This window comes from Lepisma saccharinum, chromosome 13 (assembly GCF_977018435.1).
Source record: "Lepisma saccharinum chromosome 13, izLepSacc3.1, whole genome shotgun sequence".
Lineage (NCBI taxonomy): Eukaryota > Metazoa > Arthropoda > Insecta > Zygentoma > Lepismatidae > Lepisma > Lepisma saccharinum.
The window spans coordinates 47,682,567-47,709,802 of NC_139241.1; the positions used below are offsets into that span (position 1 = coordinate 47,682,567).

General features: G+C 41.8%; 1 protein-coding gene and 1 pseudogene across 2 annotated transcripts; both read right to left on the bottom strand.

The window, feature by feature from the left end:
• LOC145996769 (uncharacterized) lies at positions 1–26,410 on the bottom strand. The gene is made up of 3 exons (XM_083133300.1): positions 26,308–26,410; positions 6,698–8,213; positions 1–1,612 (listed from the first exon to the last, which is right to left on the bottom strand). The coding sequence occupies exons 2-3, from the start codon at positions 8,183–8,185 to the stop codon at positions 50–52; spliced, it is 3,051 nt and encodes a 1,016-aa protein (XP_082989426.1). The 5' UTR covers positions 8,186–8,213; positions 26,308–26,410; the 3' UTR covers positions 1–49.
• Positions 2,461–13,353, bottom strand: LOC145997258 (testis-specific serine/threonine-protein kinase 3 pseudogene; annotated as a pseudogene). Its single transcript, XR_014442880.1, has 2 exons — positions 13,194–13,353; positions 2,461–3,797 (listed from the first exon to the last, which is right to left on the bottom strand). The product of XR_014442880.1 is annotated as a testis-specific serine/threonine-protein kinase 3 pseudogene (transcript).
• Positions 26,411–27,236: the final 826 nt, after the last annotated feature.

Here is a 27,236-nt window from a genome sequence, read left to right on the forward strand (position 1 = left end):
GTCAGCCACTTCAGAAGGTTCCAAATTATTCATACACGAAAAATCTTTGTCATGACGTCTTTTTTGTTCTCGAATTTGAGAACCGTTTGCTTGTCTCTTCAGTTTCTGATATGTCTTCGTTGAGATTTGTGTCCGTTGATTTCAAACAATTGAAGATTCGGAAAATGCCTGGTCTTTGTCTCCTCGATGGGTTAGTTTTGATATACGCTACCGTCACCACGTTTCCACCAACCGCCGTCGATTCAGTTGTCCTTTCATTTTCCCTTTTAGCTACTTTTGCCTCACTTACACGGACTTTCCTTTCCACAGACTGATTTCTCACATCTGACGCATTTCTGCCTCCCGTGTTCATTTCGCTCACCCTCGCCGCCTTAAACATGAGCATATCCATTTCCGTTCGTTTGTATTTGGTCCTGTTTGGTCCTTGTTTCTTCTTCATGGTTGGTGATCTATCTCGTCTCTCTCGGTGCCTGTTTTGGAAACGATTTTCGCGCCCGTTTGTTGCCATAATTATATTGTAGATGTTCCCCTTGTTCTCAGGTTCGTTAGACATTGTATTCAAGGCGGTTTGTTCCTCGGTCACTCCTAGAACGTTTGTTTCCTTGAATTCCAGAGATGGCATCGGTCCTTGATGCAGAGCTGATAAGGTACTTACTCCAGAAACCTCCAACTCTGGTTCTTCCAGCACCTCATCTTCATTGCCTTCTTTTTTTGTTTCCTGCTCGTTCGATCGTCTTTCGTTCAGTAGCCATGGACACCGTATGACATGGTCTACCCGCCATCGCTTTTCAAGATCCGGTTCTAACATGTTGCAAACCACCTCCTTCGCCTCGACGCTGAGCTGATACTTCACCTTGCTTCTGAACTTCCAATGTCGTTTCACCTGCTTCTGGTACTGATTCTTAGCGTTGCTGTCGTCGAACGGCATTGATTTGTTGAGCATGACGTACAGGACCACCCCCAAGGACCACACATCGGACAGTTTCGGATTGTACGGTTTCCCGTAAATTATCTCTGGGGCGGCGTACGCTAGAGACCCACAATAAGTACTGCTCAGAACCCTGTTCCCTTTGTTGTCGCAACACATCCTAGCGAAACCGTAATCGGCCAGTTTCAGATTGTAGTTCACCGTGATGAGTACATTCTCGCACTTGATATCTCTGTGAGAGATATCTTGGTCGTGAAGGTACTTCACGGCAGATGCCAACTGGCTGAACCATATCTTGGCTTGTCCTTCGATGATAGCTCCCTTGTTCAAGATGAAATCCAGAAGGTCGCCCTTCTCGGCGAAACGCATGAAGATGAAGTACTTGGTCCGACGGTGCAAGATACTGTGCACCCGTATCACATATGGATGGTCCAGCTTCCTTATGATATCTAGTTCCCGAGGGAAGAACTTGGCAGCAAAATCCCTAGGAGCCTTTTCGATGTCTACAACCTTGCATGCCAGCGTGGAGGCGTAACCTCGGTTGTCATTTGGTGACGTGTACTTTGCGAGGTATACTTTCGCATACGAACCTTCGCCCAGTTGTCGTACAATGGTGTATCCTTGCTCATTAAGGATCACCTCGTCTGGGAGGCTTATGCTCATGGAGGAAGTGCTTTGCAGAAATCATCGACGTGGCTGGTGCTAGCACCTACAATGTGAACAAAAGAAATAGTTACTGTTTTGCAGTCGGATATGTTCCAAGCTTTTGAATATGAGAGATAGAGAAAGTCAAAGTTATCATCCGGTCGAATATTTTCCATAGCTTGCACTTTTTTATTTTTTAATAAGCAAAAAGAGACTTAAGAAGGCAGCATGAATCGTTCATCAAGTTAAATTCAACAGAGAGCCTCAATATTTTTATGGACATACACTATTCAATAACGAAATCAGAACTGGGTGTAATTGAAATTTACGTAATGCTATGAATTCTTGAACACACCCAGAAAAAATAGCGATTAATTTATTTTTCAGAATGTTGTATGAAATTTCTATCATTGTTATTACTGTTATCATGAAAATAATAATAATTTCGGTTAGTCTACCTAGCAATAGAAGGTGTTTTACATCTTGTATTTTTTTGTCCCGATCAATTATTACAATTACATTACATTAGCGTCTATAACTTGGAAGATATCCGACAACAAATGAGTAACCTTTTCTCTGTCACATATATATACACAGTTATTCTAGAAATAGGGCGACTTCTTGCTTACCTTGATTTGTTTTAAGGCATTATAACGTATGTTTTGAACTATCTCGTAACTACAACGATCACAGAACTTTCTAATGCCGTAGCACCGTCAGAATGAAACAATTCTGAACCCTTAATTTTTAAATGTTCTTGTAAATTAGATTAGTTGTTTTAGAAATATTAATATTATGTTGAGTTCTACCGGAAAAGCTGGAATGAGAATACTTGTATCTGATTATATTAGTATTTTACATTTATTGTGACACAGCAGTACATACTGCCTAGCTACAGTAATGTCTATTTGGTTACCCTAAGAAAACATTGTTGGTTTACAAGTTTCTTCTTTGATACAGTCAATGTTGATTTTCATGTTACTGCATCATTGCTTTACTGTTCTGTATGTTCAGGCAAAGATTTAATTTTTTGTAGGTTTTCTTTTCTCAAATGGAATCTTCATTAGCTTAGGCTTTGGCGACTGCTGATTCAGCATGCTCTGTTTTGGACTTTTGCGTGAAGTTCCAGCTTTGCCAGATCTCGGAATTTCGCGGTCTGCATCATGTGACGTAGCCTTCGCACTCTTCGCCGAGGTCGCATGTTTCTCGACTTCGGTGGATTTGAAAGACTTCGATTTCGTCAAGGGAGCCTCAACGTGCGTATCTTCAACTTCGGTGCCTTCAAGAACCAGCACCTCGGGGCTCTTAAAGATCGACACTACTTCGGGACGTGGCTTAATCCATTCCGAACTCATTATCTTGTCGATGTAGATTCTCTTGACGGGGTCGGGTTCCAGAAGCTCTTCCACCAAATCCTTCACCTCGGGGCTCAAGACGTACTCGACCTTACCTCGAAACTTCCACTTGCGTTCCATCTGCTGCATGTGCATTTTCCTCAAGTTGGTCTCGTCGAAAGGCATCGACTTGTTCAGCATCACGTACAGCACGACGCCCAAGGCCCAGATGTCCGACATTTTGGCGTCGTAGGGGGTTGCGTTGATGATCTCGGGAGCCGCGTACGAGAGTGACCCGCAGTAGGTTTCGCTGAACACTTGCTTCCCTCCTGAATCGATCGTGGGACGGGCGAAGCCAAAATCCGTAATCCTGACATTGTAATGGGCTGTGATCAAAATGTTCTCGCACTTCAGGTCCCTGTGTGCAATATTGATATCGTGAAGGTACTTCACGGCACACACCAACTGCTTGAACCAGATCTTGGCTTGGTTCTCCTCGATCGCCCCATTTTCGGAGATGTACTTGTACAAGTCTCCTTTCTCGGAATAAGCCATGAAGATATAGTACAGCTGTTCGTGCCGCAGTATGCTGTGTATCCTAATGATGTTTTGGTGCTGGACTTTGAGAATGATATCCAATTCCCTTGGGAAGAATTTGGTGAGTACATCGCGAGGTGCCCTTCTCAGGTTCACAACCTTGCAAGCAATCGTGCTTGCCTCATCAGAGCTATTTGGTCGAGTGAACTTAGCTAAGTATACTGTGGCGAATGAACCTTCGCCTAGGAGTTGAACTAACTCGTACCCATGTTTTCTTAAAAACTCATGCGAGGTGGGCACAGCCAGTTTGAGGTTATGAGCAGTTTTCATCGGAGATGACCATCCTCACCAACCTAAGACAAAACGTAGGGAATTGGTAGCAAATTATACACATTAAGTTTCGATGTTTAGTACACTATCCAATTATTTGATTTCAAAATCAAACATGCAAGCAACTGCAGTCGGGACATACTTAAAGTATTTGACGTTCACGTCAAAAGCTTGAAACTGCGAACATGTAAGATATGGAAAATGCCAATTACATAATTTGCAAGCTTGTAAGTAGTGAATTTAAAGATTCCAATGTGCTTCCATCGGTTTAAATAAATTCCCTCGCTATATTGCGTATATATGACCTAAACATTCAAACTAACTTTGCACAATTTCCTCATACTGCAGATATATATAATCGTTAGATTAACTTTCGGGACATCTAAACTGAAATAATTACTGGAGAGCGTTTTATGTTCTGATGAGTGACCGCTACGTCAGTTTATTAAATTCCCTTTTTTTCAAGTGGATTTTACCTAACCATGTTGCTCCTTGGGCCTCTTTAATGGTTGTAGAAGTGGACATCAACAGTATTAGCATACAATAAATGTGTTATAACACCATTAAGCCTTGTTTCCATGATATGAAAAACTCAATATGCTGACCAAGGCAGAAATTTATTTTATTATAAAACATAAACTAAACGTAATGTTTCAACCTTCTAGCAAGGTCTTCTTCAGACTCTGCACCAAGTACAAATGTTTGTACTTTTTTTTGTAACATTTGTACTTGGTGCAGAGTCTGAAGAAGACCTTGCTAGAAGGTTGAAACGTTACGTTTAGTTTATGTTTTATAATAAAATAAATTTCTGCCTTGGTCAGCATATTGAGTTTTTCAATAAATGTGTATTGTGAGGATTTGACTGTGTATTAGAAACTTGGCCTGTATAAATATCCACTGAGTTATTTGAGAGAGCTTAGAACTTGCACACGTACAGATAGGAGAGTTGATAGTTGAATGAAATCTTGTGCACTACTACGTGTAATGATATCAGAATCATCATGCAAATGCATCTGCATTGAGATCTCATCAGCTAAACTTAGTGAACAGAGAGATTCATATATACTCTTTGGGCCTCCCCGACGGCGCAGTGGTAGCGTCGTCGCCTTGTAATCAAGGGGTCCCGGGTTCAATACCCGGTGGAGACCCATAGTGGTTCGGATCACACTTTAAACTGTAGGTCCAGTCCCGATTAGCCTTACTGTGCATAAAGTGGACTTAAAACACCAAATCAACAACAACAACAACATCATACATACTCTTCCTCTCAGCTTAATTAACTAGTGTGGAAAACTTATACCGTGAACCCCGAAACTTGGGTTTGGTAAGCAAACTTGTAGTGGATTACGATTGACTCATTTCTAATCGTAGTTGGAACAAAATATTTGAAGCAAATGTTAGTAAATATTGCTAAAAAGGCAATGTTTGCCTAGATTAACGAATTAACCGTGTGGAATATTTGCTTATACCTTTGTACAAAAAATTTTACAGTTTGACGGCGTGAAAAGTGTTTTAAAATGATAATTATCCATAGTTCTAACATGGGACCTCGCCACATAGTAAATATATGTGATTTATGCATTGAATACAGTGCACTGAACTCACACTAATTGAGATTCTGCCTGGATTGAATGGGTAAGAAAGCACGTTCCTGTCATGCTGAAAAATGCAATGCTTGTAAATTTGTGATTTAAAAATGTAAATCAACATAGTAACCTACAATGATGACATAAATTCAGCTTATACAGTGACGCTTTACGACTGAAAATTAACGGAAGAAATTATTTTTTTCTTTTAGAACTCGTAAGAAGATTTCAGAACGCTGCTACGTTTATATCTCTATATCAGCTGTAACAAATATATCATGTCTCCTTTCCTTTCATCGTTTCTGTAGCGAAAGCACGATAATGGGATAAAGATAAAAATCTTGACTACAAAAGCTCCACCCAGAAAAATAACACATTTGGATCAGAGTTGAATGCGAAATCATGATTGGCATCGAATGGCCTCATAATTGAAGCCTGTCGTGTGCTGGAGCAATTTGCTCGCTCACCTCCTATTAATGGCACTAACAGAGATATCGAGATCACTTATTTGGCACCACAGTTGAGTATAGGTAACGTAGAGAATTTTTTCTCACAACACTGCGTACAAAATTCATAAAATACCGTTGCTACACAACTGTTGATACACACTGTGGGTGCACATCAAAGAGCGTATGCATATCTGCGCATAAAGGACACCAGGCGATAGAAATCTAGTACCAGACAGGAATAGTTAAGTTTTCGCAATTGGGCAGCTTGAAATCACAAAATATATATGCCCACAGAGCGTACTATTGTGTTAAATTTCGTGTAATTTCCTTCTAGCAATTTGAGGTCTCCGTGCTTTCATCTTTTGACCGTCCCACGCGATGCAAACAAGTTAACATTTTTTTTGATCCGGCGCTCGATGTCTCTGCGTGACCATCAAAAATAGGGAATTTACTCCAAGATATATTTTCCAAAATGTGTAATTTAGAACATACTAAAATATCACAGCAAACATGTAAAGGAGAATTACAGCTTATTTTGTATATAAAACCGGTATCTGCTGACATGTAGTCAGTATTTGTTTGCCAAATTTACCAATACCGTCAACGAAACATCTTAAATTGCATCTGGCAGTCATTATATGCCATCTAATAACTATGTACTACGTTGCGCATTTTTCAAAATTGTGAAAAACACTAAAATTAAGAGCAATGAAGGTTTTAATACAGTATCGGTAAATCTTCTTTATTGTAATTAAACTGAATTTAAAATTGATGCTTATTAAATCCGTGGTAATTGAATTTATATACACCAGGAACAACTAGAATAGATTGGAAGAGAATTTTGAAGTGCTTTAATTTGAAGTTCTAGGCGGTGACAATTTATTTTGCGTCTATTGGGCTACTGATTTTCTCGAGTTCCTTCCGTGTTTCATCGGTTCTTTTCAAAAGAATCATTTCATCGTCCCCCTCGGGGTTACTGCTAGTTTGTATTTTGGGCATTTTAGGTAGAACTTCTTTAGAAGAAACTGATGGTTCGTTTGGCGTTGCTAGTACCAAAATGTCTGAATCTTTTGGAGGAAACGATGATGGTGCGACTGGATCGCCATTTGCGTCTACTAGGCGAACTTCTTGTGAAGCGACGGTTGATGTTTTCGGCGCGTTGGGTTCGCCATTTGTGTCTACTGGAGGAAGTGATCGCGACTTAGGATCTTTTGAAACGAATTCCTGAGAATGAACCGATGCCGTTGTAGCCCTGCTAGATTCTGTCCTTGAGTCTCTTGGTGGAAGTGATGGTGACTTTGAATCCCTTGAAAGAACTGATGGTCCGCCCTTTGCTTCACTTTGAGCAGTTGATGGTCCTGCACCCTCTGTATCCTGTTGAAGATCATCTACAGTCTCCATCTCCATCTGAGTTCGTCTGTGTTCGATGGGTGCGAAAGTAGTCCTCGCCCCGGATGTGCCCACTTCCCCGTGTTGTCTCCTCCTCGAGAGATCCCAGTGGGGTACTTGATGCGGGTTGAGCCATTCCGACGTAAGAATATGTTCCACACGCCAGCGCCTGGTGATGTCCGGTTCGAGCAAATTCACTACGACAAGCCTCACTTCCTCGCTTAAAGAGCCGCTCACCTTGGAACGGAACTTCCACTGTCTAGAAAGTTGCTGATCGTACAATCTCTTCACGTTGGTGTCGTCGAACGGCATCGCCTTGTTGAGCATGATGAACAGCACGACTCCCAGTGACCAAATGTCTGCATACTTGGGATTGTAAGGGCAACCTCGGATGATCTCCGGAGCGGCGTAAGACAGCGAACCGCAATATGTGTCGCTAAGGACGCGCCTTTTCCCTTCGGAGCAGTAACGTGCGAATCCAAAATCAGCTAACTTCACATTGAAGTTAGCTGTGATCAGAACATTCTCGCACTTGAGATCTCTGTGTGCGATGTCCATGTTGTGAAGATATTGGAGGGCAAGTGCCAACTGCTTGAACCAGACTTGTGCCTGATCTTCCGCTACGGCTCCATTCTTGACTATAAAATCTAGAAGGTCGCCGTTCTCCGCGTACCGCATGAAGATGTAGTGTTTGTTGCGCCGCTGGAAAATGCTGTGAACATGGACTATGTTAGGGTGATTCAGCCTGACAAGTATATCCAGTTCTCGAGGAAGGAACTTGCGGACGAAGTCCCTTGGCGCCCTGCTGGAGTCGATGACCTTGCAGGCCAGGGTGGTGACTCTCTCCGGAGTTTCTGGGTTCGCATATTCTCCCAGGTACACTTTCGCATACGAACCTTCGCCCAATAGGTGAAGCAGATGATATCCTCTCTTAGAGAGGATTCCCTCCTCAGAGGGAGATTGGATCACCACCGCCTCATGAGACATGTGCCGTCAGGATTCATCCTTTGGCGACCTACGAGAAAACGAAAGGATGTGATTTAAGGAAATTTAACTGCACTATCTATTCTTTATATATTCCCTGCTTACACTACATATTTACTTGGCCTTAATCTACAGTTCTATATAACTTCGAATAAACCATATCTATCTACATATTTCCACTTATTTATGTTTTCCCCAAATATGGCCCTCTTTCTCGTCCTTCGTTCCCTTAGGCAGAGGCTTGGTATGACGTAAATATCTACTACTCTGCATGACAATGTTTATAAATTCGAAGATTATAACAACAAGAACTGGATATTGAGTTTCATGCTCTTGACAATACGTTTTATCAAATGTATATGTCTTTCATCATTGGAATGACTCTTTCGCACCGGGAAAAGTAAATGCTACTTAAATGTACGATATTCAGCGAACAACTTCCCCCGCAATTCATTGCGCGAAATCACGGCCACCACAATATTTCCCGTAAACAGATGAGATCATGCGTTGGAAACATGCCGGGTAAGCATTGTGCGTGTGGTCTTTGCCAAAGTGATTCAATCTATAGTTATCATGATCATAGAGGAATGTGTACGAGATATAAAATATAGCAAAATTCTCGCTTCTCATACGCTTTCCTTAACGCCCACTAATCTATTTCCCGGACTTATTCCCGAAGAGCCCTGGTTTATGACGTTAAGTTGAATATAATACATTTATGTGGGAAACCATGACAGAGAGTGATTATAGATTGTAAAATGTACCGTATTAACATAAATTGCCCCGACACACGCAAGCAGATTTTCATTTTGATATTTTGATTATCACAATTCCTGACAGACAGCACTAGAAGAGAAACAGGTACGCAATGTTGTTTCTAAAGCATTAATGGCACAATTTGTTGTAAAAACTGGCGGGGATATATATATATATATATATAGCAAAGTGAGGAAAATCAAGCGATCTATAGTATGTTTATTCTCCCAAGGCGATTGGCAGATGAGGGAACAACTACATTCAACAAAGATATCGAGTTTACTGGTAAATATACATGACAACCAATCCCAGATGTCGCCTTGTGATCAAGGGGTTCCAGGTTCGATCCTCAGTGGAGGTACATACTAATTCGAATTCCACTTTAAACTAGTCTATTTGTGTACAAAGTGAACTTTAGACAAACTTTGACAATCATCTAACTGAGCAGACACAACAATAAAAAGCATACAGTTTATTAACAACACATTTTAAAACCACAACAAGCAGACTTTTGGTTAAAGATTAAAATATAAAACATGAAACTGTCTCATTTTCATCACTTGGCTAGTTTGTTACCAAATGCATATTTTCAAATAGTTGAAAATGTAGAAGCAGCTAATTGCAACTTGAACATGTCAAGCACAACTGGTGAAATCCTTTTGCGGTTGAATGATATTAACTCTTTGAGATAACAGCGTAGAAAAAAGAGCTTCAGTTTTCATTGTTATGAAGTTCACCAGAAGGAAATCTTTCAATATGATTCTCATTAGAAACTTGTCAGTGATATTGTTAAATCAATCTCCTTGTTCGTGCAAACTGAATATTTCAATTAAACAATTTCAACTGAAGTAACACTGAAACTTTGTACTGCAACTGAGTAACCAATTATTAAGCATTCAGCCATTGTACAGTAACCCCATTCCTTTTCTTAATTTGAAATGTCTAAAGATTTCTTTCTTGGTAATGATGATTGATTTCCACAGATGACAAACGACTCCTAGCTGTTCTCTTCCACTTTGCTGGGAACTTCCGTTCGTCATAGTAAATTGAGCAGTGCAAAGATCCTGGCCACCTGTAGTAGAGAAGAGGATATGGAAATCATACAACAAGCTATGCAAAGCTTCCAGAGGCTACTAAATATGCTTAATAATCAGTTACATCAGCTGCAATAGTTGTGGTAGGAGGTGGAAGTGTATTACCCTGTATTCGAGACCTACAGTCATTATTGAGCTTGTGTGGAATTATGGAACTTAATGGAGCATTTGAGTCATATCTTCTGCGAAATGTGAACTCATTTCCTCTCCCTCTGGGAACCAGATTGGTTATCTCGCCGATTCTGTAAAGATTTTGCACAATTGGTTAGCTTCAAACCCTACAGCTATTTTAGCACCTGTGAGTGCTTCGATTGAGGGATTCATGATCATAGTAGACATTAATGTATTATGTGTCCCAATATAAATTCTTAAAGTTGGTAGCACTTTTTAATGATTAGATAAGATACTTAATAACTTCCGGTCACCCCGACCACCTTAGCTGATCTGTTGAAATATTAATTTATCGAAGAGATTGACGGCTGATTTTTAAGGTGGGAAAATCTTAAATAGACGAAAAATTAAGTTTGTAAGTGTGAAAGTAATGGTAGAGGTTCATTTACTAGTAGTTTTTAATTATTACTATAGAATTGAGAAAATTATAAACTTTCTTAGTTGCAAATGTTAATTCTTAAACAAATAAGTTTATTTATGCTACAGTGTCCTATATCCACGATTATAAGATACTAAATGTATATCGTCATTACTAAAGAATGACTATGATGCATATCACTGCGCGTAAATGTTTATGGGCGTAACTTGGAGCGGCATGTGGGGTAGCCTCCTTCACAAATAAAAAAAATGTATTCAGTGCTCAAAATATTGGACCGCGGGGAGATGTTAGAACGCTCCAGAGGGAATGATATTGCATGAAGGGGGGAACGCGGCTACAGCTACCAACCCTTTGCAGCAGCGCGCACTTCTTTCTCCACCCACACGCTTTCTCCCCTTCCCTACAGTCATGTGCTTCACAGATTCCTGGGACAGACTGTAATCTGTCTCCATCGACGCGGTAAATCTACAAGGCAGAAAAGCGGCCTAAAAAAGTAAAATGCAGAATTTTCTGCATTATGTAGCCTATTGTTATTTATGGAGCCGCAGTGGTCCAGTAGGTAGGGCGTCTGACTGCCGGAGAGACCCGGATTCGATTCGCGGGGAGGATGATCTTATGTGAGAATTTTCCTGACCAAACCCTATGTATCTCATAGCAGGTGATCTGAGGCCCAACCAGCCTCGTATCAATGGGTACCTGGGGCCAACCATGGGGGTAAAGGCGGCCGGGCGTGATGCTGATGACATCATCCCAACTATGGCCGAGATCAAGAATATGTGGAGCTCTACCTCCATATCACACCACATGCCTTCATGGTATGTATGCACATGCACAGGAGTACCTTTACCTTACCTATGTAAAGTATCTCAGAAATTCACCCTTACTCTAATGGAAATGATCCCGGGTTCGATTCCCGGTGGAGGCACATAGTGGTTCGGATCCCACTTTAAACTGTAGGTCCAGTCCCAATTAGCCTTACTGTGCACAAAGTCAACTTAAAACACCAACTCAATCAATCAGTCTAATGGAAATAAGTTCCGCGGTAGTGGGGTAAAGGTGACCGTAGCGTGGTGCTGATAACATCATCTCAACAATGGTATAATGTTGTGAATGTGTGGGTGGAATGCTACCTTCATTTCCTCCCCTATGTGCGGGGTGATTTTACCTTCTTACATGTAATTTTGCTGTTCTAATTTTCATTTTAAGTACTAGCTTCAAGACCAATTTTGATTTTGCAAATATACAGTTCTTATCACTAAATACATTATAACCAGAAATTCTTCACGTACCTCAGAAACACATCATCATTCCTATTGCTTTCTTATTTTTCTTCTGTTAGCAAACAGCAACACAAGACCAGTACTCTTCGGCTGGTATGCAGATCTCGATGAACAGATTTTGTTCCAGAATCGTGTATGTACACGTCTGTTAAACATAATTGTTTCTGCAACAGTTACATTTAACATGTGTACAATCATCGTGCCGTTTCGAAAGCATTTGAACTAGTGAAATCGACTTTTAGATTATGCCTAGTAACATGAGCCGTCTGCGCGTAAACGTTACTAGTCCCCACGTCTACACGCAGACAGTGTAGACTATGAAATACACATCAGGCGACTTGACGTATAAAACAAATAATAGAGGGTGCAGAATTATCTTGGGTTTCGCTTGATTGACGAACTATGAAAATTGTCTTGATTTAGTCTGCAGTTACGAATAATTTCACATTAAGTAAAGCCCGCATCACACGGAACTGGATTTCCAGTAGGTATGCCCTAGTTGCCGCTGGACTCGCTACCAATTTGCTAGTTTTCGCCTCACATGATAATTGTCAGCGTACTTGTCGATAGACTTTTGTTCCCATACGAGGGAAGTTGTAATGGCGGCCGCGTAAGATGTAAACAATGTATCACTTCACATTTTCAAAAGCCGATAAGTATTCAACCGAGAGGAATAACGTTTCGTATAAAACGTCATTAGGTACAAAACAATGGCGCTGCTTAAGTACATACTTTACAACGTTTACTGTACACGTATGGAAGAATATTTTAGTTGTTTCAAATGTAAAAACCGTGCACTCAGCATAGATGGTGTAACTCAACGCACCTTTCATGCTGTATACGTTATACATTGCTGGAGTAACACTCGGAAACCACAGACAAGAAAGCACCTTTGCACACTCACAGATTGTCTTCACATGGCGAAACTTTGCTCTGATTGGCTGTTCCACAGAATCCAGTCGAGGAAAGCAAGTAGCAATTAGAACAAGTCCTATTCCTCCAAATCAGTCAAGCAGTCAGCCAGGCGGCCATGATTGCTACCTAGAAAGTTAGTTCAGCGCCAACTAGGGCATTTATACTAGAAATCCAGTTCCGTGTGATAGAGGCTTAAAACAGAACAGAAACGATTAGCTTAACTATTGGGTCACTCTTGCTGATCGAAACAAGAAAGATCTGACGTGGTAGCTTGAAAGCTCGTAAAAAAAAAGTACATGGTGAGTTGGATAAGTGTCCCGGTTTTTGTAAAGGAGGGGAGTGAATATTGAGTAGCCAGTGAACAAAGAACGCGCTACCAAAGTATCTGCATTAAGAACTTCCGACAGCTTACTGACCAGTACTGTGCCCAGGGTTATCCCAGCCGTTCACCACGGTTGTATCGTCATTTTCGTCGCCGCCACACCCAGGGAAGTCATTGTCCTTCCTTTTCCTATTAAGCACCCCCACTTGAAATCCTGACATGGGAACAGTGGCGCTAGTGTCGCTAGTTTTTGCCAGTGGCGTGATTAGGAGGGATTGGTGGGGGTTATAACCTTCCTTTGACCCGGTATTCATTTAAAAGAAAAGGGTCAAAGCAGGAATCGATGGCCAAATGAGGGCTAGTTACTAAAATAGGATTACGTAACCCCCATCCCCTTTTGAAAATCCTAGGCACGTCACTGTGCTTTGCTCTCATTACTACATCCCTGGTGTGGTGACAGATACGGTAAAAGTTCAACTCCTAGTAACGAAGCAAAACATCCAGCATCATACCACCTCATATCTGAAGTATGTAAGCAGGTACTCGTCAGGGTGCGAAATCCTGGGGGGACGGGGGGCCCCCACCAACAATCTTGGCCTCAAAAATTCCCCCACCAAACATTTCCGGGGGGGAGAGTTTCTGTTATAACAAACAAAAGATAAGCAATTACTTTTAATTTTAAATATACTTTACTAAGAATAATATCGAAAACACACACAAATTAATGTAGTTGTGAGTATTGAATGCATTCTCTCTCAAGAGCTCATTAACAAATATACATCAATACGCACAATAAAAGTAAAACAAGAATGCAAGAAAATAATAACTATGAAATGTATATTAACATAAAGCACAAACTAAACAAAAACTTGCACATAATAAAACCACTTTAACTATTTCATAACTTATTAACATCTTTACCAGTTAGTAAAGGAATTAGATAGCTGCTTTGCAATATCTGATATGTATACAAGTAACAAATTAATTTCCTTTATGTAATTAATAAAAATAATAATATATTTTAATTGAGTAATTTATTTTTACTTTTAATAACACTACAAATAAGTATATCGTATTATTTACACACATGTTTGTGGGGGAGGGAGTTTATAGATGAAGAATTTTCTCCCCCACCACCCAGCAGTTTGCAATGATTTCACACCCTGGTACTCGTTTGTGCGCGTATGTATAATCCTCTGTGAGGGGTTGTTTTGTGTTGTTCATATGTGTGTGTCCCTTCATCCATTTCACCACCACTCATCCCAAACGTCGCAATTAGCCAAAAGTGGTAGAAAAACGATCTAAAATAAACTACAATAGACACTGGCGTACGCAGGATTTTTTTTTCCGAAGCAGGCTGAAATTGTAGTGGATATACGTTCTGGGGAAGGGGATACGGCATAAAATATTTCATAATTACCATTTTACCCTTCGTTTAAAAAGTTGTTGAAAGACATAAAATAGTCAACGAGATTCATTTTAAGGGGAGCTTACATTTAACGCTTTGGTTTTATCCGAGTTATTTACTACTTTCATTGGAAAATGTTGCTTATTTCAAAATTTCTGGAAGGGATGTAGCCCTGTGAACTCTTCCTGGTATGACACAATGCTATTGTATAATTTTTGCTTACTGTTGTCTCTTTGTGGAATTTTTACTCCCACTGCAACAAATCGTCAACCAACGGTATCTGTTAGCAAAGATTGGCATCGGTAGCAGGAAGTGTCTCCGATCCAAAACAATTGGTTTCTATTGGGGGCTATAGGGGGAGGGGGTGACATGATAGATGTGCCTTTTTATTCACCCATTAATGTTCAGTGATGAATTTTCACACCAATTGTTTTCATATTCTTGTTTGTAATATATTGCAAGATAATACAAATTTGAATTCTAATAAAATCTGATAATATTATATCAATTAAGTATAATGAAGTGACGCAAGTTTATATTGATTTTACGAAAATCTTTACAAAAGTTATTAGCATTAACAGGTTAATGTGTAGTTATGTGACGGGGGACTTTGTTTTCCAACAGAGGGCTGGAATAAAAGCAGAATGCCATCGGTGTGTTCTGCTGATGTCCTCAGTGTTGCGAACTGCACGATTAAGTGTCCACGTGCACTGTATACTGCCAGCGTTCAAAGCACATGAGAATCTCAAAAATAAGATTGCTGACATACGCATGACATATTCTATGTGAAGATAAAAGTTTCAGAGCGTTCGGTCTATTGAGACAGCTAACACGTCCATAGACACATCCGCTAAATAAAGTTGGTAAAACTGGCTGGCCGCTGTCACACAATTTTTTCAACCGCTTTGCACGGTAAAAGTTACTGTCTTTCGTGCGTGTGAATTTCTATTTGGTTTGTTTGTATTTGCGCACATCTCTCTCTCTCTCTCTCTCTCTTTCTCTCTCTCTCTCTCTCTCTCTCTCTCTCTCTTTCTCTTTCTCTCTTTCTCTCCTTCTTTCTTTCTTTCTTTCTGTGTGAGAATGTTGTGAAATCAACAGTTAGAAATTGGCGTTCAACTGCAGATATTCCTGAAATGTGCCAGCAACTTTCAAACTACGGGAAGTTCGAGGGGATGTGTCATGTGTGGAAGCCGAAAGCTTAAAAAACTTAAGTGTTGGCATTGTTTACTATTTTCTACGGAAAGAACTACGTACGTGGTGCCAAAGTGGATTTGTGACTATTGCAACATGTGAAAATTGTTTCAACCATCTGCAATCGTCTGCTGCATTACCGTCCCTATCGAGACAAAGGGGCGTATCTCAAAAAAAGTTTCCAACGGCCAACAAAGCCATTATTACTGATTTGCAAAAATGCAAACACACTCACCAAAAAGCACGGCCCTTTAGCTATCTGCATGCTTCGACACATTTCAATATCCCTGAGAACAAAAGTACAATCAATCATAATGCATGATCACAAACTTTACAATGTTCTCCTGAAAAATCAAGAAAACTTAGATACGCCTCTTTGTCTCGGTAGGGACGATACAGGGCCGCCGTTAGGGAACGCGAGGACCTGTGCGAACCATATCCGCGAGTCCTTTGTGTTATGTAATGTTAAAATATTGATAACATCCGTATCTCGTAAAATTCTTCTCTAGCGCCAACCTGGTTATTAGAATTGCGTAATTATTACCTATTGTTAAGCACGAGCGCGCGTTCGCAGTATCGCCGTTTAGTAGTAATAAAATTTAAAATTTGGCAACCAGCTTTTCTTAATGACTGCTGATTGAGACCTTGTTTTAGCGAAAGAAGCCCTAGAAAAAAATATGTTATCCTGTGTGTTCGCAGCAATGTATAAGAAATTTACCCTTGTTGTTGATATGTATTTTTTCTGCCAGAAAACGCACTCAATACGGAAACGGGATCATGACAGCAAGAGCCGGCCCCAGGGGGTGGTAACTCGGGCGCTCACCCGAAGTCCCGCGCTCCAGGGTACACCGCTCTAGATAAAAATAATAGTTTGTGTTCAATTTTGTTTACGAGTTTATAAGATGCTGGTGCTTCCAATTAAGTAACTAATCTGATATAGCCTGCATTCGTATCTTATTTTGACATACATATACATATCCAAAATTACTGAAATCATAAACAAAGTAGCTACTACGTGTTCCAAATATTTGTATCACAAATACATAACATATATTGTTTGTTTACTTATAGAATGAAATATGATATGAAAATATTATTTTATGGAAACAATACAAATTCACTACAGTGTCAAAATTCAATGAATAGTAAAGAAAACAATTATGTTATTGGATATGATTAAATATTGCTACTTCTTTAGTTAAAGTAACAATATGATATTGAACATTCTCGGTTTTGCAATTAAATATGTACTACGGGTACATGAGATTGATTGAGAGATCGATTTGTTGTTTTAAGTTCACTTTATGCCCAGATAGGCTAATCGGGACTGGACCTACAGGTTAGAGTGGGATCCGAACCATTGTGCCATTTGCCTCCACCTGGTATCAAACCCAGGACCCCTTGATTAACGACGTACATCAGAATGAAAACGAAACGAACATGTAATACTGTTTACATTATGATGTTGTAGGACACCTGTACTTCAGACTAATAAATATTTAAGAAAAAAAATATATACTTCCCGCGAATATTTTATGCCCCAGGCCTCGTAATGCAAGATTATGCTCTGCCAAATACTTAAGGACATACATACGGTATTCGTTTCAAGACCTCACGCCAGTGCTGCTTTTCCTGTGAAATCCTGTCCCTGTTGCTCATCAATAGTTATGTTTTTCTGCAGTCTAATTTCACATTCGGTCCATTCTTTATGGCACTGAATTCGACTTTCTGTTATTTCATGGTTTTGTAGTCGATAGCTTAAATGCCTTCAATCATCGCAGCCTTTATTTGCCAGCATGCTCCCACCCTTCTTACCAAACAGCTTACAACAAGAACAGAAAATCTTATCTTTCCTCTTCGAGTACACCAACCACCTTCTGTCGATAGTTTCCCCATTTTGCATAACACGCTTATAATGTCCATGTGAAAAGTATCGATTATAATAATTAATTGGGTAATCATGATTTATGATGCGAATTGGGCCTTTTTTAATGCTTGAATCAAATTCGGAACTGTTTAAAACTGACGTCCACTCACCTGGATCTAAAAGCTAAGGCGATCTGTCACCTACGACTTGGACTATATAGCGAACACACTCCGTAATACCACCATCATCACTAATACTAAAACACTTGACGTCAAGTGTATCTACATTATTTCCGTCTATCGTGGCGAAATTTGAAATGGAAACTGTATTTACAGGCAGCAAGATTTTATCGAAGGAACCCATCTGACTTTTTAGAAACGCGTCCTTTGCCCCCCCCCCCTTTCTTTTAGCCTTTTAGAATCCAGCAAGATTCAAATTTACGAAATTTGTCCCGTTCCCTCGACATTCCTATGTATAATCGCTATTCTACACACCCGCACGCACTACCGTGTCAAACAAGAATGACTTGAAATTTGTTGACACTTCGGCATGGTTGTAAAATCGGGCAAAATCTGGAAACGTTCCTTCTCTGGCAGGGTTTGAGAGGCAATAAAAATAAAGTATTCATATCTCCAGATCTTTACTTCTATTTCATCTGCGGGGGAAATATGCCGACCCAAGGTCCTTTGACCTACACACCGCCTGCCTTGAGAGGCCTGTTTCTGAAGCCCCATTTTGGAAATGGATGAAGGTGTAAAGTGTGACGTCAGAGGGAGGGAAAGCCGGGGAAGAAGAGACAGTACACCCCTGATTAAAAAGTGAAATAACATTGTGTAATTTTTGTTGTATTCCTTATGATTTATTTTTGTAGGATTTTCATTTCATATCTAAGTTTGAGACTGTCGTAAAGTACAGTAAGACGCAATATTAAAAAAAACTGATATTGTTTTCCATCATTCCTTCAGACAAGGAGTTTCGAAAAATTATTGAGAAGACAAATTTGACGTGGCAAATTCTAAATTTGCTGTTCATTTTTCTACAAGTGCTATTTACAATCTGAAGTGCTTGTAATATCACCAAATAAGGGACAAAAGATTGACGCCAATCCTGTGTTGCGAATTGCTCGTGTAAAAAAATCGGGAAATTATTATACATGCAGAAAAGCTAAAATGAAAACACAATGAAAATGAATTCTTGTAAACTGAGGTTTGCTTAAATACTGCAGTCACATTTCAGTGCATAAAAGTGACAGGCAAATTATTGATTGTTCCAGCAATGGGACTGTTTTCAAACTATATTTATGCCTACTTTTCATATTTTACGACACTTTTCTGCCTCTTCAGTTAAATCGTAACGATGAGAACGAATAACGCTTATGCTTATATAGAATTGAAGAAGACACACTCACAAAGGAACATCCAAGCCCACGTCAGGATTCGAGCGAGTGCATTTTTTAAAAATTAGATATTTGAATAGTAGGAATTAATAAAAAGGGATGATATGAGTGAAGCAAAAGTACTGAACTAATCTTTAATCTCGAAATGTTTCACAGTAATGCTGCTACAAACAACTCCGTGGCGCAAGAGCAGTCTTAGGGGCACAGCCTGCCAATCAGCTTTTCTTTGGGTGACCCGTGGTGAGCGCATCGAATCCCATCGCCGCTATTTTCTGGCTTTCGAGACTGGAGCCCGCTACTGCTTCTTTTCAAGTAGCTCCTTAATTGTTCTCACCATGCTGGGTTAACACCGAAATTTTGAGAGTTCGTACTGGGAATCGAACCCGGGACCACTCGCACCAAAATCTAGAGCGCTAACCAGTAGACTTCGCGGGATCCCTCTTCACAGTAATAGGTACGCTTAAATTTATATCCTTAATATAAAATAACATTCTCCTAATTTCATCTAATCACCATTCATCATCGTCGCCACGATCAGGCCAGAAAACAGAGAACTCCTTTGGGTGCCTATTTGCCTATTTGATTCAGAGGGTTTTGCTGACTACAAATCCGCACCCCTACCCATTATTCTCGAAAACAAGAGCGTTACCTGCTTTGCACTAATGGAGTATTGATTAGACACTCGGTAGAGGGTTTCATCTTGCCGCTGCGGTTGTAAACATATGTTGTAGTCAAGACCCCAGCGGACCTTCAAGGCTTTGATGCCGACTCTTCTTTTCGTCATTTCGCGGAGCGGCACACCCTCAAATTTGTTGGGCCTCATTTTCCAGACAAATAACCATTTTATGATGCCTGTCCTCGGTCGAACATTAGGCAGGAAATCAGGGAACGTTGGAGTCACAAATGGGTCGCTGATCCTTGTCAGCCAATTTTCACTGGTGGCTTGACAAGAGGTGACATAGTTGTCCGTTACCAGAAATACAACTTTGTTATGACGCAATTTTTCTTTTCACAACAATTATGTTTTTCTTCCGTCTATTCGAGTGCAATCGCGTTTGCACAAAATATGAGCAAATAACTGATTTGGAAGCGCGAGGCCCCGTGCGGTGGTACGCGTCGCACACCCCTAACGGCGGCTGTGGACGTTACGTTTGACAACAGACCAAATGAAGTTAAAGTAAATTAACAACTGCGCCAAGACATTCATCTTTCCCCTTAGAGACGTTAAGGAAACAGTATCAGGTACCGCTCATAAGGACGATACGGACGCCGCACTGCCATGTGTAACCACAAGTGAACAAACATTACATTCACATTTATATTTTAGCTTTTACATTGTCTGAATTGTAAATATTCCATCGTTGGTTAGACGGTTCTGTATTCATTCTTCCGCGACAATTGCGATGTTTGCACGCCACCGTGCGGGGGAATACGGAACTTGGAGAGAAATGTGGCGGGGCGCCGTCCTCCCACTTTACGAGACGTAGAGCGTTCTCAGGCGCGGTCGCGAGGGGTTAGAGGCGAGGGAACTGGCTGAATAACACGTGCGAGATCTGTGTCTGGGAGGACGGAGGGTTTGTCGTCCGAAACCCACCCCTTAGGCGAAACTGGCCCTCTCTCCCGACAACGGTAAACAATGAAGAGTTGCCAGAAGCAATGAAGCTAACATAAGAAAGGAAATTACCAACCGTTGAAAAAAATCATTCTGTATTCCATAATCTTATTCATTTATGACATAAGAGTAGAGCAATAAATAACGCAATTTCTAACGAGGAAAGAAACTATCGGTAACTGAAGAAGTACAGACTCTTGCTTAATTTTTGTTATTTACCGTCGCTTTCTGCTACTTTTCGGTAATCACGACGATGAGGATGAGTGATGATATAATGAAATTGATGGAGGTGCACTCACAAAGAACACACATACCCATGCCGGGATTCGAATCCAGGAGCCCTGGCTTTGTAATGCGGTATGCTAGCCACGGAAGTCGGCTATAGATTCTTGTTACACGCAAAATTATTATATACAGGGTGATTCTAAAGGTATAGTACAAACGAAAACCACAGATACCTCCCATGAAATAGACGAAAGTTCCCCTTCCACTTTGCCGAGAGATGACTCCGTGAGGAGCTAGACAACGCCGAAAACGTGTGAAAATGAACTTCACACCTCTGTACAGCCAGTACCAGTGAAGATAGAAAGGCGGAACAAACGAAGTCAAAAGGAACACCAAAGTCGCCCATCCGAAAAACACTAGGCGGCAGCTGCGCAACGCATGCGCATGGGGTTCCACAAACGAAATAGGAGTGTCCCGCAAGACAAGTGAAGGGAAAGGGTAGCGATCGACAACGGTAGGGACAAAAGAAGCAATGAAGCATGAAGTAACAATTGCACAGCGGGAAACAAACACATGCAGCGCGTGGGAGCCCCAAACACAGTGGGGAGACACCGCAGCAAGAACAAAGCACGGTGCAACAAAAGAGAAAGAGGACCGGACGGGGAATGGTACCTGTCAAGGAGACAACAAATGCGGGACGAGGGATTCCCCGTAGCAGCACCGAGGGGATGTCACACAGAGGTCGTGCGCCAGCAGGACAAACACAGCAACTACGGCCACAGGAGGTTTATTGCCACGCAAAGGTGCACTTACAGATAGGAATAGTACGTAGTACGTAGTCGTACCCCGGACTGACGTTGTTACAAAAGTTGCTCAAATTGACGACCACCACATTCAATGCAGGCATTGCAGCGTCGCAGGAAATTCTGGCGAACCCTATCAAAAATCCCTGGCATGGTACACACCTCGGCCGATGCTGCAAGTATCCGCGCTACCAATGTTTCCTTGTCAGGCACCGGGGTCTCGTAGACGAGTGTTTTCACATGGCCCCACAAGAAGAAATCCATTGGTGTGAGGTCAGGCGAACGGGCGGGCCAGGGGACGGGGCCCTCTCTGCCGATCCAGCGCTGTGGGTAGGTACGGTGCAAAAGGGTTCGCACTGTGCCATCAAAATGTGCAGGCGCTCCATCCAATTGAAACCACATACGATGTCGCACGTTGAGGGGTACATCTTCTAGCAGCTCTGGAAGGACTGATGCAAGAAACGTGCGATACAGGCGGCCATTTAAACGTGGTGGCAGCAGGTATGGACCGATAATCTGTTCATCGATGATACCTGCCCAGATATTCACTGCAAACTGGGTCTGATGGTGCACCTCGACTGCTGCATGTGGATTTTCATAATCCCACACATGGCTGTTTCGGCAATTGAAGATGCCCTCACGGGTGAATGTTGCCTCGTCCGTGAAAAGCACATGGCGCAAAAAACGGGGATCGTCGGTACAAAACTGCAACAGTCGTTGACAGAATTCCACACGTCGTGGGTAATCCCCAGCCTGCAACGCGTGGACTCGCTGTTGATGATAGGGATACAGCAGATCATCATGAAGGACACGCCACACTGTCGACTGTGGTACTCCCACTGCACGTGCAATGCTACGGGTGCTAGTGGACGGTGTGTCGTCCACGCGAGCAAGTACGTCCTCCTCGACAGCCGCGGTGCGCACATGTCTTGGGTGACCGACATGATGGCCTGCACGTAACACACCCGATTCACCAAGGGTACGGTGCACGTTCGAAAACAACCTGCTGTAGGGTTGTCGCCTCTCCGGATACCGTCCGCGATAAAGGCGTGCAGCTGCTCGGCCATTGCCATCTGCAAGGCCGTAGACAAAATGCATGTCCCTCAGTTCTACAAATGTGTAGCGTTCCATGGTACGGTGAGGATAGTGCAAATTATGGAATACTGTACTGCAGTGCACAGGTGGCACACACACACACACTGGACACAACGGCTTCGAAACAACGTACTCAATTGTCGTACGTCAAGCACACCACCACCGCACCGGCTCTTTCACTGACACGCTCCCTGACGCTGCACTTCCAATCAGCCCACACGTCCGCACGGCGCTGTGGTACAATCAGCTGACGTTCCTGAGCCACCCGTGCCTGTGCTCTTCACTACCTGACCACTGCCGTCAGGTGGGGCCATGTACTCTGGGGCCTTGTCATCGTGGAACACATGTAGCGTCCTTCATTCTTGCCCCATTCACCCACAACACGTACTTCGTCCGTCTTGCTCGAGCCGACGGGGAGCACTACGTACGATCGTGTGGTGTTTATGTACACCAATGTAGGGTAACCAAGCAGTTGAACAGACGTGCATACCCCCACGTAGCTTCATTACACGATTGTCCCACGCAGTTTATCTGTCCAGCCTTGCTCGGCCCGGTCTCACAACCACGCGGCAGTGTGCGGCTGCGGTGGTGTGAGGCCACGCTTGGTTTCGGAGGGGAAGGCTGCGGCCGAGGAGGGACTCGAGTTGTTCGGCTGGGGTTGCGCTCGGAAGCAAGCAGCCGCGTCAGGTCTGGGAACGGTGGACCTGGTGATCGGGATGGAAACATTCCGACCTCGTCCATTAGTGTCGTCCACCGTACGGAGTGGTGGGGTCCGTACGATACTCCAGCAGCCTTTCGCTCGCTCCCACCCAGCGATGTGCCTCCGGCTTCATTTCTAAGAGGCTGATTGGGCCCCATCACGACGTTTGTTACAACGTCAGTACGGGGTACGTGGTCCTATCTGTACGTGCACCTTTCATTAGCAATAACCTCCTGTGCCCGTAGTTGCTGTGTTTGTCCTGCTGGCGCACGACCTCTGTGTGACATCCCCTCGGTGCTGCTACGGGGAATCCCTCGTCCCGCATTTGTTGTCTCCTTGACAGGTACCATTCCCCGTCCGGTCCTCTTTCTCTTTTGTTGCACCGTGCTTTGTTCTTGCTGCGGTGTCTCCCCACTGTGTTTTGGGGACTCCCCTTGCGCTGCACCGCCAGCGCCGCCATTTCTGCCCCGAACCATGTACGCGTCTGTTGCCTGTCGAGTGTCACGGACCACTTTGCTTGCATTCTCGGTGTGTTTTTACATCCTACGTCGTCCTCCCGTGGTTCTGCAACCCCGCACTACTTTCCTCGACTGCACTGCTTCAGTCATGGTGTTTGTTTCCCGCTGTGCAATTGTTACTTCATGCTTCATAGCTTCTTTTGTCCCTACCGTTGTCGATCGCTACCCTTTCCCTTCACTTGTCTTGCGGGACACTCCTATTTCCTTTGTGGAACCCCATGCGCATGCGTTGCGCAGCTGCCGCCTAGTGTTTTTCGGATGGGTGACTTTGGTGTTCCTTTTGACTTCGTTTGTTCCGCCTTTCTATCTTCACTGGTACTGGCTGTACAGAGGTGTGAAGTTCATTTTCACACGTTTTCGGCGTTGTCTAGCTCCTCACGGAGGCATCTCTCGGCAAAGTGGAAGGGGAACTTTCGTCTCTATTTCATGGGAGGTATCTGTGGTTTTCGTTTGTACTATACCTTTAGAATCACCCTGTATATGCGTTGTATTTTTTCTGAGTTTAGTGAAAAGTACATTTGGATTACAATGATGTGGAGTACCTCATGTAGATTTAATTACATGTTTTGATTAGCACGTTTGAAAAAATCCTGATAATGTGACAAAGTTGTCCAATTTCTTTTCAAGACGGACGTTAAATAAATTAAAAACTCGTCATCTAAACTCACCAAGAGCCGTTACAGGAACCTGTGAACTACAAATGTCTAAAAATTTGGCAAAGTTGTCTGGCATCCCCGAAGCAATGAAACGACCGGATGGGAAGACGACAGTATTGACACTTGTTGTTTCTTGGTTTTCCATGGAAAAGTGAAGCTTTTTCGGTACTTGTATGCTGTAGTTGTGCATTTGTCGCCGTCGCGATGAACAGTGTTGAGAAATTCTTGGTGCGAAGTTTTTCTATCAGAAGTCTGAAGTCTGGATGAAAAAAATAAACATAAAAAAAACCTAGGCCGAATTTGAATCTAGAACAAGTGTCAAAGAAGGGAGGTCGTGAGTTCACTCTCAAATTTCGCGTTGAAGGACAAAATCATTAATTACAAGCATGTCTGAAGAAGATTTCTGGTAAGTTTGAAGTTTTTACTGTAGAGCTTCTGGTAACGCAGATACGCGTATCACCTACCCAGTGAGATATTTATTTTGGTGCCCTATTTCACATATCAATTAGTCATGTTGGACAGGAAACGTTTTCTGTGTAACTTTCTTACTAGAAATTTTCACGATCAATGCACGTAAATTTTCGTCATTGTGTTTATCAAGTAGTGTAAAAATTAATATCCTTTCTTCTGAATTTTCCCCTTTGTTAAACGACTAAATCTGTTAGAATTCTATTTCTTCTTCCATCTTCTTCGCATTACTGTTAAATAATTATTAATTTATTATAATATGTGCAAACGCATGATATTCGGTAAACACGAACGTATCAATTTCTTATCACGTTGGCTGTTATACGAAATTCATCATTTATGGCGCCAGGGGTCCCGGGTTCGAATCCCGACCTGGGCATGGATGTTTGTGAGTGTCCATTCATCAATTTCATCATATCACTCATCCCCATCTTGGCAAATTAGCCAAATGTAGCACAAAAGGCGAAGTAAAATAATGCAAATCAATAGAGCAAATTTGTGAGCAACCGCCCCTCCACTTTGGTTCACCACGAGCCGCCACTGTCAGGTACAATGCTCATTTTTTTCAGTAAACGTGCCATGTATAGTGAAACCACAAGCAAAAAAACCTGCGCAGACTCGAGACTCCTGTGCACCGTACTCCTGGGAGGGGGGGAGGGGGAGAGTGGACCATGCTTCCTTACGGCCCGAGCTGAACGGAAGAAGGGAAAGCTGCGCGGGGAATTTTCGTCCAAGGTCTTTTTCCTTGTGGTCGCTCTATAGAAGCAATGAATTCTTGGTTTTTGTAATTTTTCTCGATCAGCTTTCCCAAAGGAAAATGTCACCGTACGCCACTGATTCACACATATAATTTCATTCAGTTACAGTAAGTTGCGTTTATTATTATAAAGAAAAGTAAGACTGGTACAGATTGTTGCGTGTTTTGAGAAGAAATGCCTTTCTTGCCTACCCCTCCTCTGGAAAAGGATTCATTTTTCTCCCCTTTGAAACATCCTGCGAACACCCTTGTCTACAAGTCCATGGCAAGTAGTTGTGTTTATTACTGTGGCACACCAAAGTTAGCCACATATCCGATGGTGCAATAGTAATGTTGTTGCCCTGTAATCAAGGGTTCCTGGGTTCGATCCCCAGTTGTGACACATTATGCGGTAAAGGTTACCTATGTGAGTACAACGTGAACTCCAAGCAAACTCTTAATGTGATTGGGAATCTTACATGAGTACATATAGGTAGCTACTTAAAACCTGTAGACGCTATATTCAATCATACCTGTTTCTAGTTTATCCGTAGAGGCTCGAAAATAAGACTTAACACTGCTATGTGTGTTCTGTATATACAGAAAATTTATCTGGCCCCTCCATGTTGGAATAATGCAACAATGAGGCTAATTCCAAGACAACAGGTGTACGTGTTGCAAATATTGTTGCCAGATATATTGCTTTATTAGAAGTGAACTAAATACCAGGATGGTTCGTCCACTGAGAATGTAAATGTTCTATGTCCATTTTTCATTTTTCAGGAGAGACCTTTAAAGTTTAATTTAAGTTTAAAGTGTTTATTGGACTTTTGCTTCAATTGCTCTGAAAGTTTGTATCATTGCATTAGCTAATATACTGAAGCCTCTCTAAAAAGAAGCACTTCTTTGGCTAGGTATTTATGCTGTAATTGATTATTGACATTTCAGATAGAACAATTGCACGCAACCAGTGACGGCGCCAGCCTAAAATAAGTGGGGGGCAGAGGCGTGGCGTGCATGTAACCGGTGTTACCGCAGGTAACAGCAAAATATAAAGAAATTAAAAAGTTTTTTTCTCAATAAAATAACAACATTGTTAAATATGTTAACCGACAGCGTTGCAGTTGGGTGTATATTGCAGAGGACATTTTTTCTGCAGCCGACAAAAGCGAAGAGACAGGCCCAGTGGCGCAGGAACATTTTTCATTTGGGGAGGTACAAAATTTAGCCTCCCATATATATATATATATATATATATATATATATATATATATATATATATATATATTACTTCACAGGTTTCCATTCCTAGGTATAATGTGAAGGCATGGGAAATATTCCATTTTAGAACCGCAAATGCTAAATTTGAACAAATAATTTTTATTTCTTTGTTTTTCTTAGAATTTATGATAATTTTAAAAACATTATTTAAGATCAGATAATAATTCCGAAACATATAAAG

Excerpts from the sequence above, each read along its gene's own strand:
- LOC145996769 (XM_083133300.1), bottom strand. The coding sequence starts at position 8,185 with ATGTCTCATGAGGCGGTGGTGATCCAATCTCCCTCTGAGGAGGGAATC. Across the intron at positions 1,613-6,697 it reads AAATCAGTAGCCCAATAGAC|TTTCTGCAAAGCACTTCCTC; the intron begins GCAAAATAAATT and ends CCACGTCGATGA.